The following is a 14880-nucleotide window of genomic DNA, read 5'->3' as shown; positions in this document are numbered from 1 at the left end:
CTGGCACCACTATGCTACCGCCTGTCTTGTTGCACTATTATATTATATTGACTGTCTATTGTATGCATAATTGCACACTTTTAACTCAAATTTTGCTGCTCTTATTTTCCTCATTGTATATGTCTCCTTATTTTTACTTTTTATATTGTTTACTTGAATGTTATGTTTGTCTGTGGACCTTATTGGTTAAATATGTCTTGTCTCCACCGTGGGATAGAGGGAAACGTAATTTCGATCTCTTTGTATGTTTTGACATGTGAAGAAATTGACAATAAAGCAGACTTTGACTTTGAAAAGTCTCTCATTAGCAGCTTGTGTGCTACTTGTCCAAAGTGACGCATGCGCAACTCACATCTCCACGCGATGCAAAGTGACGCATGCGCGACTCAAATCTGCACTCGACTTACATCGGGGAGTGACAGCGGCCTCTACAACGAGGAATATATTAGGGCGTGATATATAAACAACGATTGTTCCACTGCATTTATCAATCAATCTTACGCTCGTCTTGGTGTGATACGAACGTTTCATGAATCCCACGTGAAGCCTGTCGTAAAACGAGAATTTTCTTGCGCTCATATCTGCGCTTCAGGAGCTAGCTCCGGCTAACAGGCTGAGAATGGTTTAGCTCACGTTAGCTTAGCCTCATTAGCACAGCAGTAAACACCAACCTTCTCCTCGCAGCTCCGTTTCCGGTTTTAAAACCGCCCGCAGCTGGTTCCGGTGTCGGTCCATGTCTGTAGCAAGCTAACTCCTCGGGGTTTCTGCCGTTATTTGGTTCGAGCTAACGGCTTCTCTCCGCTGACTGTCCGGGCTTTAGGTCGGTAAACAGTCGTCGTCGTCGTCTTCTTCTTCTTGTAGAATTCCGGCAATGTTCTTCTTCTTCTGTCCATTTCCGGCAGACTAGGCAGTGTTACTGCATTGCTGCCGCCTGCTGGTGATGAGGACATAGGTTAACCCTCGTATTGTCCTCATGTTGTCCTATAATATCAATGTTCCTTTTAACTACCCAATTGTAATTACCCAAAATAACATAACAAATAACAAGTACAAATCTCTACTTTCATTAATTTTGGGGTTTCTTATTAAATTTTATAGCATTTGGAGAGAAACAAATTGAAGTGGTTTTGAAATAGCATTGAGTAAAAGTTGACATATTCCAGTCTGTGATTATCCATCAACATCCATTCCTTTAATTTTAGCCTAGATAATTCCTAATTTCTGCTTTTCTAACTCAAACATAAGGTATAATTTCCTATAAATTAGGTTTATTAACCATACATTCCAAAAATAGCTGTAAAACTAAAGTTAACATTGACAAAAGGCACCAAAAGTGTTGAAAAAGGGACAAAAATGTGAGAAAAGGTTTAAAAAAAAAAAGCCTAAACAAAAGTGTTGATTTTCAATTTTGACGGGAAGACGACCCAAGGGTTAAAGATCCTCCTGGACCTTTAATTTCCTAAACAGCTCCGCGAATTTGACAATCAAGGAAATGTAGAAATAAGCTTTCAAGATTGTGAACTGTGCATTAATCAACTTGAATATTCAAAGTAAAACAAGCATAAGAAGAAATACTTCATATTTAATTGAATTAAATAAAAAAAAAATACACACATTTCTAAAAGTTATTCTTCCTGGGGTCCTACAATCTGTTACAATACACTTTAAGACATCACATTGCACACCGTACACACACAGACGCACAACATTTGAAAACGCCCTATAAACAACAACCCTCTACACTGATACTCACGTGACCGCACACAACGCACACACACTACTGCCTAAACACACTGCCTGGTCATAGCTTTGGTGGATGTTGTTACTAGGTAACAACTAATACATCCATGGGCTAGTGTCAGAGGGCAGATTCACAAAAAACACAGTTTCTAATGTGCTGAATGTTACTGTAAAGTGCCTTTGAGTACCATGTAAAGCACCCTATGAATAATATGTGTGTTATTGTTATTATTATTAACACAGAACCATACATCAGGCATCAGGGAGAGGGAGAATGGCCCGTTGAGAGACTGTGTGAGAGGAAAATGAGACGACCTGAAGGGAGTTACACAGTGAACAGTAAAAACGGTGCCTTCATGTGTCGTTAGGTTAATCTTGAACTCTTAAAAGAAATATAATAAAGCTATAATTGTTCTTAAAGTGGCCGATCTGTAAAGTTTGTGCAGGATCCTTGGTCAATTGAGACATTCAGCATTAAAAACAGGCAGACTTCAGTCAACCCATACAGCTACTGGTCCTTTTCTCTGAATACACTGGAGATGTAGGTCACCATGAGAAAACAAATCAAAGACAAAGTATAAAAATATAAAAATATGGTCCAGAGCCCACATTATTCAGCCTAAAAAATGCTAATTTGTTTCTCTTTTTGTTATTTTTCTAAAGTAACGATGACAACAGAGGCTGTACACATGTCTAAGAAAGGATGTGAAAAATGCTCAAACAGTATCTCTTTACACATCAGGTGTATGATCTTCACTCAGAAATCTTTCCCAACTGTGTGTCTGGTTTTCCCTCTGCATCCTGTTAGTCCGTCAGCGAAGTCTGCCTTCATCTAGTGGCTGAAACAAAGCACAGCACGTTTCCTTCACTTTTATAGTACAAAAAAACACATGAAAAGCCGAGCAACTCAAACATAGGATATAATCTTCACCTGGTGGATTCATCAACCCTTTCTGTTACCTGTGATAAAAACTAGTACATTGACTATTTGAAAATCGCCTCTGTCCATAGGAGGACTTGAACCAGAGACCCTTCAGTTCCCAACCCAACTCAGACCCTCCAGTCTTCACTCCTAAGTTAGGATATCGAACTCTGTACTTTCTGGGGTACTGACCTTATTACGTCGGTAGTCCCAAGGACAGATTTTCTTATCTGAGAGCTGGTAATTGTAAGGTTATGTGTCCTCTCTTGCATGTTAACAGAGAGCGGAGCTCAGTTGCAGTACAGATGGAGCAAACTCAGCCAAACCACCTCATGTCTGCGGTTTTGGTCTAGTCAAAGTAACTAGTGTTGTTTTTAAATATGTTTGGGGAAAAATGTATATTTATCAGGATGTACCAAAATGACAAATAAATACATCATGGAACCAATGACCACCAATGCAAACTGCAGCCCAAGCCAGAATTTATTGGAGCATACCCAGCTAGTGTGTCGCTATGCGGTGTGTGGGCTAATAAAGTGACTAACAGCTGTAGCTTAGTGGCTAAAGCGCCAGTCTTATAAACAGGAGATCTTGCGTTCAAATCCCAGCAGCGCCTGCAATCAGGTGATTTTCTCCTCTCAGTCTAGTCACAGTATGTACATATACATCTAGTTACCTGCTTATTTTCAATAAGGACAACACATTTAATTCCTGATTTCCTAAAGTGCAAAAGTTATATGCAAGTTTTTTAAATAGTTACCACAGTACAAATTCAAAACACCGGAGCCCCCACCTCCACAGACACAAATTTCCCCGAGGCTTTTTCTTCATAAGATGCGATGGAATATGCAGGATATTTGTGCAATTTAATGCAATAAAATTGCGGGAAAAAATACTTCATAACGTTCCCATGGCAACAGGGGAAAACGGCTACTCTTGTGTGACGTAAACAACATTTTTCATCTTTCTGCCAAGATGTATGGCTTTTTTTAACGAAATTGTGGGGATTATGAAAAAAGTCTTATAGGGTTTGACACCAATTAGGCAACTTGTCTTGTTTAAAACTAGACAAATGACTAATTTAGTGTTTTCTTATTAAAGGAAACACAGGACATACTGTATGTGGATGTTTATGGCGTAGTGCATACTGTGACTCTTAAATGCTTTTTATCTGTAGTAGATTCTGTTCATACATTCCTAGTGTGAGTACAAGTTGTTCCCAAACATGCTAAATGCGGATCCAATTGCCGCTACTGTGGGAGCATTCCTGTGAGTGTAGGACAGATTTTTTAAGTGTGAAATCTTTGTCTCTTCGTCCTTTTACCTTTGGGTGGTCGCTGCTCTATTCTTCAGCTTTGTCAACGGGCTGAAGATGGGGTTTTGCCGGCATTTTTTCCTTCTTACTTTTCAAAAAGTCTTGGTGCTGCTCAGGATGACGGCTCTTAAGATGCATGATCATATTTGTAGTGCTAATACTAGCAGCTAGGCTAGCTACAGACAAAATAATGGGTAGTGGTTAGTGTCACTACCCAGTGTGAGTCGAGTGCAGATGTGAGTCGCGCATACATCAATTTGCGACAAGTAGCCTACAAGATGCTATCTAGAGACTTCTGTAATGTCAATACAATAAAAATGGACCTACATAACTAAGTTTGTTCACTGTTGGCTACAAGTTAGCATCAAGCACAACAAAGGCACTTGAATGGCGTTTCGGGCTAAGATTAGCAATCAAGCATAGCCAGCTAAAATGTTACTTCTGTTATTGTTTGTAATGACAAACCCCCCGAACGGACTGTCAGATCAAAGCCACAGACAAGTCTGGTGCAGATCTGCATAGTGAGAATCTGATGATGGGGAAACAGATCTGGCACAGATGTACATGCTCTGGGAAATCAGGAATAAAGTTTATTGTGAATAAACAGGTCAGTTTGGTGACAATACTGCATTATAACAAGCAACCTCCTACGGTTTGAAAAGACGGTTTGCTCTTTTTGTCGGGGCTGAACGTGGCCCAGGTGTACACCAGGACCCAGTGACATTGCTTTTGGATGGGGTTTAAGGTGCATGTGATGTTGACTGAGGTCAGAGGTGAAATAAACTTGAACTTTAGCGACCAAGGCACCTAGGGGGCCTGTCGGTACTCGATCCGTTCTGCGCATGTGCAACATGTTCGCGCACACGCAGATGATAATCATGATGAACGAGGATTTACCAGAGATTTACGGCACTCCACGATCTGTTCCAGAGTAGCAGTCGGCTGTTGGTCTCCACCGGAAAGCTAACGTTACTTTAGCTAACAGCTAGCTGAGACAGCTAAAATTGAGACTATACAGTAATAATAAAGACAAGTATTGCGTGATTGTACTTTAAATGAGTACAAGTAAAGTAGAACTGTTGTAACAGCTGTTATATATTCAAAGAGTTATTTTAAGTTTTGAGGGTCTTTTATAAACTGTCTCAGCTAGTGGTTAGTTAGCTGTTAGCTAAACTAACGTCAGCTTTCTGGTAGAGGAGAACAGACTTTCTTTAACTGTCAATGGGAACAGATCGAGCAGTGTCGTAAATCCGCGTGCATCATGATATCATCTGTGCATGCACAAACATCTTGCGCATGCGCAGAATGGATCGTGCAGGCAGGACGGATTGTGTACCGACAGGGCCGACTGCCTGATTTGAGGTCTTCCAGGCTCTTCCTTACAGAGTGGTGGAGGGTTAATAATCAATTTACTAGTATTTATCAAAACCGCATTATTATACCAAATGAACAGAAATGGCTGATGAATAAACTAATTTAGTTTAAGTTATACTATTTATTGATCCCCAGTGGGGAAATTACAATTTACACTGTTCTGTTAGTAATCACTACACACAGGCCTCAAATACACACACACATGCTCAGGACCTATTCATGCACAAATGGTGAGTGGGCTGCATGCAGGACCAGTGCCCTGAGCGGTTGGGGGGGGGGGAGGGATTCGGTGCCTTGCTGAAGATTACCTGGCAGTGCCAAGGATGAAAAGTGGCATCTCTCTAGATACTAGTCCACACTCCGTACTTTGGTCCATATGGGGACTTGAACCAGCAACCCCTGGGTCCCTACCCAACTCCCTACAGACTGAGTACTGTATGTATCATCTTACATCTGTGTTACTGTAGTGTTTCAGTGTAAATGTAACATGCCTTTTTCATTTGCTACCAGGGATTAAGGGGTAGCATGGGGATTGAGTAGACATGATGATGGGATGCAAATAGAGGTAATCCCTGCAGCAAGGTGCTGCTGGGACTTGAACCCAGGATCTCCTGTTTACTAGACAGGCACTTTAACCAATTAAGCCACAGCACCTCCATGAATACATTTACCTTGTATTAGCCAAATATACAGTATACTGACTGGCAGTATTGGTAGTAACACGTTACAAAAGTAACACAATTACAGTAATGTATTCCTTCTTGCTGTAACGCAGTAATATAACGCATTACTAATTACATTTTGGTAATATTATACTCGTAATATACGCACTGTGGGTTTCTTCTGTTATTGTTTGTAATGACAAAATGTTTAATATTTTATGGATTTCACAAATTTCAGTATGACAGTTATGCCGTAAATGGTTTAAATCTGAGCATGTGCAAGTCACATCTGCACTTGACACACACTGGGTAGTGACAGGTAGCGCTATCATGGACGTCAACACCAGTTTACTTTTAAAATGTTACTTGCATAATGCACTTACCAGTTAGCCTGCAGTCTTCCCTCTGCAGAAGTCAGATAGAGTTGTGTGTTTATGCGGGAGGGGGGGGGAAACGTTCCGCTGTGCGGACTCAATTCAGTTGTGGTGCATGTTGTCTGTGCAGCTGCGCCGGACGGACTGTCAGTCAGAGTCTTCAGACAAATCTGGTGCAGATCTGCATAGAGAGTGTCCAGCTGCGCAAATCTGCTGATGGGAAAAGAGATCTGGCACAGATGTAAATGCTGGTGACAATACTGTGAAATGGTAATCAATTGATTATCAGGCACTGCTGGGATTTTAACCCAGGATCCCCTGTTTACAAGACAGGCGCTTTTACCTCTAAGCTACAGCACCACCTATAGTCCATGGACCCAGTTTACACGTGGCCCAGGTGTACATGAGGACCCTGTGACAACACTGTTGGGTGGGGTTTTAGGTGCATGTGATGTTGACCACGGGGGTAAGCCTCTCCTCTCTAAGCATAGCTCCAATGGCGCCATTTTAAAGCTACGAAGCCATCACCCACATCCCATTGCCTCTCATTCATTTTGGCGCCACTTTGACAACGAATAATTTGACATCTGAAGCGTTTAAAGACTCTATTTGTCCGTTGTTTATTTCTAAAGAAACACGACAATTTATAAAATGCTCCATTACCTTGTACCTCATGTTATGGCTCCGTAGAAGACGGTTTTTTTTGATAAAAATGGGCTAACTATTGCATCATAACCACACAAATTACTGTCACCAGCTGTTTAGGTTTAATTACTGATGTTAACTAGCATGTTAGTTAGCAATAATTAGCCTGTGTCTATTTTAATGTAAACTAGGATGTTAGTTACCAGTCCCCTTTCTATGATAGACATAATGCAAACAGAGGTAAACTCTGCAACATCAAGGTGCTGCTGGGATTTAAACCCAGGATCCCCTGTTTACTAGACAGGCACTTTAACCACCTAAGCCACAGCACCACCTTCAGTACTTTAGTAAGTAACACAATTACAGTAATGTATTCCTTTTTGCTGTAACACAGTAATATAACGCATTACTAATTGCTTGTCTTTACTGTGACCATTTCCGGTTATATGTTACATACAACGTATAACAATGTTACAAGAAAGTGGGACATAGTTTGCATCTAGTGTCTCAAAGCTAGCACGATTACAGAACAGACAACTTCCGCGTAGGCTACTTCAAAATAAACTTCCTGTGATGGTTCGTAGTAAAACTAAAGGTTGTGATGTGTACCTTTTCACATATCAGCTCACTGAGATTGTGTGTTAGAAAAACTTTGTTGCTTGAATGCTGTGCAATTCAGTGCGAAAATGAATGGAAACACCTCAAAATGTCTCAAATCTATTCGATATGCCAATTTGATCGCAAAACAGCGTGTGACGTCATCACCACAGGTTTTTATTTGTTTAAAGCCGTTGGATGGAAACACACTTTCACCAGCTATAGTCAAAATAGTTTTTTTTACCAAACTTCAGATAATTTGATTGACACGTGGATGGAAACGTAGCAACTGACTGTTTCCCCTGTCTTTCTCTGTGTCTGTGTTGTTGCCGTGGTGATTCCCTCTCTCTCCTGATTACTGCTAAACTGGTTCACCTGGGATCCAAACCGGGTCTCCCTGCGTAGGTTTGAACCCTGCTCACAGAAATATGGATCTTCAACAACATTATACCTGCAGAGCTTGAAATAACAATAAGTATGATCATCTTCATCTTCATGATTCAATCTTTGACGGGGGTTAAAAGGGTTAAAACTTTAACAGCCAACTTAACCCTTGTGTTGTCTTCTCACTGTTGGAGCTCAAATCCTGCTCCGGTCTCAGGGTCCAGATAAATACACTCAGAAACTAAGATGTTGATAAATGATCTTTTATTCAGTGGAATATTCCAGATAAGATGGTGCCTTCACTCTCACCCTTCAACTGTCTCTCCCATCATTAATAAAGCACTGGAACATTATAAGCATACACAATTATTCAAGGTAAATATGTGGTTAATCATAATTCAATATATGGTTCAAACAAATATATTTCCAACACCACCGACTTGGAAATTTCAAATGAAAAACCTTTTATCAAGGTTTTGGTCATCTTTTTTTTACCCTTTTGTGTCTTTTGTCACTTTTTCAACGTTTGTTGACTTTTTCTGAGCCTTTTATTTTTATTTTTGCATCTGTCACTTTTATTGACATCTTTTCACATAATTTAATTAAAATTCCTTTACCAATTGTTTTTGTCCAAATGCTACAAAACTGACAAAAAACACACAATGAAAGTAATGAATTGATTATTTATATAAGTTGTGCAGAGCGTGTTTGGGAACCATCCACGTTACTTTTTTGGAAAGTTTGTTCGAAAGAACCCACATTTCTGATATAGAAACTTTTTGGAAAGGGGTCAAATTTGACATGAATAACAGGAGGGTTAAAAACATACAATGATCCTTAAAGGACAATTCTGGCGGAAAAAGAACCTAGGGGTTAATAACATACTTGTACCAAGTCGTTCAACGTTCTCTGGGACATGTGTTCGTGCTTATCGATTTTGCTCTAGCATTAAACAAGCTATAGCAAAACCAGTAGTTAGCTGCTAACGCTAGCTTTCAGGGGACTTGGTAAATCACTATTCCCTACATGCCATTAAGAAGTATACAGACAATTTATTTAAAAGATAGATTATAAAGAAAGTAGCGTTTGTGTTTACATTTGGGCGCCATCTTGGAAAACAGTCATGCGCAGTGTCACTCCCCGATGATTAGAGTTGCACATGCTCAGATTTAAACGCTTTATGGCACAACGTGTCGTACTGAAATTTGTGAAATCCATAAAATAAAAAACTTTGTTTTATTGCTAACGTTAGCTCGCCATTCAAGTGACAGCCTTTGTTGTTTTTGATTGCTAGCTTGTAGCGAAGTTAGCACTTTTTTTAAAAAAACGTTGTAGCTATTTGATTGATTGCTAACGTTTGCTAATTATTCACCAACATTGCTGAATATCGTGTCCATTGTGTGTTAGCTGCAAAATTATAGCCATGTTAGCGCTAACTGTCTTTACCCAATGTAAGTCGAGTGCAGATGTGAGTCGCACATGCTCAGATTCAAACCATTTATGGAAAAACTGTCAAACTTAAATTTGTGAAATCCATAAAATTATAAACTTTTTTGATTACAAACAATAACAGAAGAAACCTTTTAGCTAGCTATGATAGTTTGATTGCTAACGTTAGCTCAAAACGCCATTCAACTGACAGCCTTTGTTGTCTCTGATGCTAACTTGTAACCAGCAGTGAACCAACTTGGTTAAGTAGGTCCATTTTTATTCTGTATTGATATTACAGAAGTCTCTCGTTAGCATCTTGTAGGCTACTTGTCGCAAAGAGACTTACATCGGGGAGTGACAAGCAGTAGACCGATGAATACCATGCAACCAGTAACACAGCTCAAACACAGCGTTCATGATTTGATTGTTGTTTTCCAAGATGGCGCCCAAATGTAAACACATACTTACTGTCTTTATAATCTGTCTGCCAAAGTCCTCTATGCTTCGGTTTGCCTTTAGGGATGCTGATTATGCTACTGTTTAAGTGTGGTGCTATCTTCTGTCTTGTTAGTGGTATAAAATACTCATTTACCAAGTGCCCCAAAAGCTAATGTTAGCAGCTAACCACCGGTTATGAAAACAGCATAAGTAGGCCAAATGGACAGAAAGGGTTGATAAATAAACTAGGTGTATATTACGGCCTATACTTACAGTCATCCTTTGTTTACCTTTTTTCATTTGCTACCAGGGTAGCATAATGTGCAGCATAATTGTTGGTTCTTTGTAAATTATAGAGTGTGGTCTAGACCTACTCTATGATGCACATGGTAGAGTAACATACATGCTCCTTTATTGTTAAAGAATACAAGAAAAGACTGAACTAATTAAAGGTGTATTGGTCTCGGACCAATCTGGCATTGTTAGAACCGCTATAGAAACACACATATATAGGACTTTATATATTGCCCTTCATCACTGACTTCATTTAAAACACGTTTGTAACTATCAGCCTTTTTATATTAAGTATATATGAACAGGTATTTAATTTGGTCCAGGATAACTGGGAAATCCCTGCTAAATCCCTTATCTTTGATGTGATTTCATTTATATTTATCTCCAACAATCAACAATGTTACAAAAGAAACCACAAAATCAAAACAGTCGGAATTTACCAAAGAAAGAAAAAAAGAAAAGAAAAAAGTTTGAGAAGGAGCAGGTGGAAGCATGCAGTTTATTAAGTCCTCCCCTACTTCACAATATCATATTGTCGAAACCAATAGATATGCACATACAGAATACACATTTCACAAATATGGTTTAAAAAATAGGGTAAAATAAGCATGTATTACAGAATATGTAGTGTATTTTGGTTCAATATCTATCTAGTTTTGTCCAGTATAGCAATATTCCTGGCCAACGTCATGCACTGTATTCAATGTACAACTCTCAGCAGTTTATTTTCATACAGTTTCAATTATTTCATAATGAGTTACTATTTACACATCTGTATAGTACAATATCCAAATCTCATCTTGGTTTTGTGCCATACCCCTCAGACCTCAATCTCCCCAAAAAGTAACACAATGGTGCCAGTTGCTTCAGTCTGAGAGTCCTCCAGCCTTCCTTAAGTACAGGGGGCGTAGCCAATCCCTAACGATCAAATCAGGATGACCTGAGTAAAGTAGACAGGGAGGAGCTAAACGAGGGGGGAGCGTCCAACACTCAAGTGTTGGGTTCTCATGTGTTTCTGTAAACTTCCACTCTCTGTAAAAGCCAACCTACAAACTGAGCAGCTAAATGGTCTCTCTCCTGTGTGGATTCTCATGTGTGCCACTAAGTTCCCACTGTGTACAAAACCTTTCTTACAGACTGAGCAGCTAAATGGTTTCTCTCCTGTGTGAATTCTCATATGTGTCTTTAAACTTCCACTCTCTCTAAAATCTTTTTTACAGACTGAGCAGCTAAATGGTCTCTCTCCTGTGTGGATCCTCATGTGTGTCACCAAGTTTCCACTGTGTACAAAATCTTTCTTACAGATTGAGCAGCTGAATGGTTTCTCTCCTGTGTGGGTTCTCATGTGTGCCTTTAAACCTCCACTCTCTCTAAACGCTTTCTTACAGATTGAGCAGCTAAATGGTTTCTCTCCTGTGTGGATTCTCTTATGTTTCTTTAAACTTCCACTCTCTGTAAAAGCTTTCTTACAGACCGAGCAAATAAATGGCCTTTCTCCTGTGTGGATTCTCATGTGTGCCTGTAAGTTTCCACTCTGTCCAAAATCTTTCTCACAGATTAAGCAGCTAAATGGTTTCTCTCCTTTGTGGATTCTCATATGAGTCTGTAAATTTTCACTCTGTGTAAAAGCTTTTTTACAGACTGAGCAGCTAAATGGTTTCTCTCCTGTGTGAGTTTTAATATGTCTCTTCAGATGTCCGTTGGTGCCAAATCTTTTCCCACACTCAGAGCAGCTAAATGGTTTCTTACCAATAGTGCATCTTGAATCGCTAACAGGGAATCTATAATTTTTCATAGAGTTTAAACCTGACCGAGGTTCTCTAGTCTCTTTCCAATCAGCACTGTCATCAGTATCAGGTTCAGAAGAGTCTCCAGTCTCATCATCAATATCTGGTTGTAAATGTGCATCTGGATCTGATTTCTTGGCTGGTTCTGGTCCTCCACAGTCCTCTCCATCCGCTTCTGTTTTTATCTCTTCAGTTTGTCTGTGATGAAGCTGTGAGAACTGAGGTTTCTCTTCATCATCTTCACTCTTCACAGGGACATGAGTGAAGGAGAACTTGGTGATATCAGCCTCTTCCAGCCCTTGAAGCTGCTCTCGGTCCTGACTGATCCGGAGTTCCTCCTGCTCCTCTTTAATGTGGGGGGGCTTTGTGTCCTCCTGGTCCAGACTGGTGCTCCACTCCTGCTGATGTTCTTCACCAACAATCACTTTCTGGACATCTGAAGGTAAAGGTGAAAGACAAACTAACAGCTATTAACGTGAATCTTACCAACACTATGATAATTTAATAGATCTAATAAATAGGGGTGTCAGGAATTTCAATTCACTCTTCAATTTAAAGATTTTTTTTCCAGGACTGACGCTCACAATAACAAGGCGGGCATGAATGCAATGTGAGCTTACAGAGGGTTAGCTGAATGCACCATGGAGTCCAGTCGGAGCCGGCAAGCTTAAACTATTGTTTGTTCACACAACTCACAGGGGAAGGCAACATGCCATCACACTGGTAGCTCAAAAGAAGCATGAGGATTGTCCAGTTCTGTTGTTTCTTGGGATGCAAGGATTATAGACTTTGTTGGTACTATAAGGGTCTGAAATGTTGGAGGAGTTGCTAGACAAGAAGCACCGCTCATGGGGAGATTGGCAGCATGTTGCCATTGTTGGAGAAGCATTCATTTCCAGATCCTGCCTCATGTGTCAGACAATCTGGTGAAAACACAAGTCTTCCCATTTATTGGGAATGCCTGCATATATTAAAGTGATTTTAACTGACTTTATATCAGAACTTCAATATCTAGAATCTACAATACTAAATTTAGTTTGAATTATTTTGGATTCAGTTTTGAATGAAAGTGCAATTACCTTTCATACAGTTTGAATATGTATTTTTACAATTGAGAATTCATTATGAAATGTTTCAATGTGATCCTCAATTCAGTTAAAATTATTTTGACTAAACAATAGAATGAAATCTTAATGAGTTGCATTTCATTTTGCCATTTGGTTTTCGTTCATTCAATTGACATTTAATGTGCCAGCAAAACAGCACCCCCAGTCTATCGCATTTATCGTGTTGTCTTCCCGTCAAAATCAACACTTTTGTTGACACTTTTTACCAAGGTTTTTAACTTTTATGTTTTTGTTCCTCTTTTTAAACACTTTTGACACTTTTTTTTCAATGTTTGTCATTTTTGACGTTTGTTTTTTGACGTTTTCAACACTACATAACACTAACTTATTAACTTTACTTTTACAGTTATTTTTGGAATTTATGGTCAATCAACCTCCTTTAAAAGAAAATTATACCTAATGTCTGAGTTAGAAAAGCAGAAATTAGTAATGATTTAGACTAAATTAAAGGAATGGATGTTAATGGATAATCACAGACTGGAATATGTCAACTTTTACTATTTGGAAACCACTTCAATTTGTTTTCAAATGCTATAAAATTGAATAAGACGCCCCAAAATGAATGAAAGTACTTGCCAAAGAGCATTGTGTGGAATTAATCATGTTATTTTTGGGGGAATTGAAAAGAACACTGATATAAGAAAACGGGTCAATTTTCACCCGAGGACAACATGAGGGTTGATATCACTTCCTGACTAACAGTCCCGGAATTCCACTTCACACAAATCCGTCATCATCGCCAATCAAGGCCACTTCTGTTTTCCTTGTTCAGTAAGCTTAACGTTATACCTTCAATAACGTAAGTAGAGCCCGACCGATAAAGGATGTTTAAGGCCGACACCGACACAAATATTTCTTTATTTAAAAATCCAATATTCTGATATATCAGCCAATATGTATTTAAGAAAGAAAAAAATCCAGAAACGCGTAACAAAACAGCTTTCCTTAACATTAGTTATTCATGAGTTCTCAACAAAATAATATGATAATAATTTGTTTTACTGTCACAACAGAACAGAGGAACATCAAAATACATTAAAATTATGATAAATAAAATGTATAAAAATACAAACTTAAGATTTGGAACTTAAAGTCCTTCAAACAAAAAGCCATTTACAAAAAAAAAAGTGCTAACAAGAACGTTGTAGAGCGTCCCCTGGTGGACAGACAAAGCAACACCAACACTCACTCACATGGTTGACTGTCCTTTTTTATTTTTTTTAAATATTCATTTATCAGAATAATTTGTCATAAATGATTCTGATGAATGAATATTAAAACTATATATATAAATATATATGTATAAATTGGCCATTATAAATGCCTAATATTATATAATATAATAATATATCTCTAGGGTTGAAACACACTGACTTGCCATTCCTTTAACTTTTTTCTTTGAACAGAGACCGCCATCTAGTGAGCTCAGAAAAATAAGAAAATGGTTTGGCTTCATTGAGCCATCACTAATGTTTTCCTCCCATCCCCAAGTGCTATGTGAAGTAGCCAGACCCTCCTTCAGGGTGCTTTGGAGGGGAGTCTGGCACAGCGAGACCAATTACTAGCTAATAGCTTCCCCAGTGTTGCTCATTTCGAAATTACTTTTAAAATAACCCAGTAAACATTTTCAGTTACTACAACATGAACGACAAACACACTTGTTACCAGGTGGCGGTTATAATAAATTTGTACTAAAATTACTTTAAAGGTGCCCTGCCACACAAAACCTTGTTTACTTCCATATGTGTGTGTGTGTTATGTGTTGAATGTGAAAATGAACTGCTACCTCC

At 38.9% G+C, this 14880-nt stretch overlaps 2 protein-coding genes and 1 non-coding gene across 11 annotated transcripts in view; all 3 read right to left on the bottom strand.

Annotated features, from left to right (window-relative positions):
* Positions 1–942, bottom strand: part of LOC116674037 (gastrula zinc finger protein XlCGF8.2DB) — a 99861-nt gene extending 98919 nt beyond the window's left edge. For 4 of the 5 annotated variants that reach the window (XM_032506533.1, XM_032506534.1, XM_032506535.1 and 1 more), the window contains exon 1: positions 672–942. In XM_032506533.1, coding sequence (XP_032362424.1) covers positions 672–735 — 64 coding nt within the window. In that variant the 5' untranslated portion in view covers positions 736–942. The remainder of the gene's footprint in view (positions 1–671) is intronic. The other variant, XM_032506537.1, reaches the window with a different exon arrangement.
* A 4989-nt stretch (positions 943–5931) lies between these two features.
* trnat-agu (transfer RNA threonine (anticodon AGU)) lies at positions 5932–6005 on the bottom strand. The gene has a single exon. It is a non-coding gene; the product is annotated as a tRNA-Thr (tRNA).
* A 4209-nt stretch (positions 6006–10214) lies between these two features.
* LOC116674041 (gastrula zinc finger protein XlCGF17.1) overlaps positions 10215–14880 on the bottom strand; it is a 9022-nt gene continuing 4356 nt past the window's right edge. For 2 of the 5 annotated variants that reach the window (XM_032506553.1, XM_032506554.1), the window contains one exon: positions 10215–12399. In XM_032506553.1, coding sequence (XP_032362444.1) covers positions 11141–12399 — 1259 coding nt within the window. In that variant the 3' untranslated portion in view covers positions 10215–11140. Of the gene's footprint in view, positions 12412–14880 lie in introns of all 5 variants that reach the window. The other 3 variants (XM_032506555.1, XM_032506556.1, XM_032506552.1) reach the window with 3 other exon arrangements.

Source organism: Etheostoma spectabile, chromosome 24 (assembly GCF_008692095.1).
Source record: "Etheostoma spectabile isolate EspeVRDwgs_2016 chromosome 24, UIUC_Espe_1.0, whole genome shotgun sequence".
NCBI classification, from domain to species: domain Eukaryota; kingdom Metazoa; phylum Chordata; class Actinopteri; order Perciformes; family Percidae; genus Etheostoma; species Etheostoma spectabile.
This window is presented reverse-complemented; position numbering and strand designations above follow the sequence as displayed.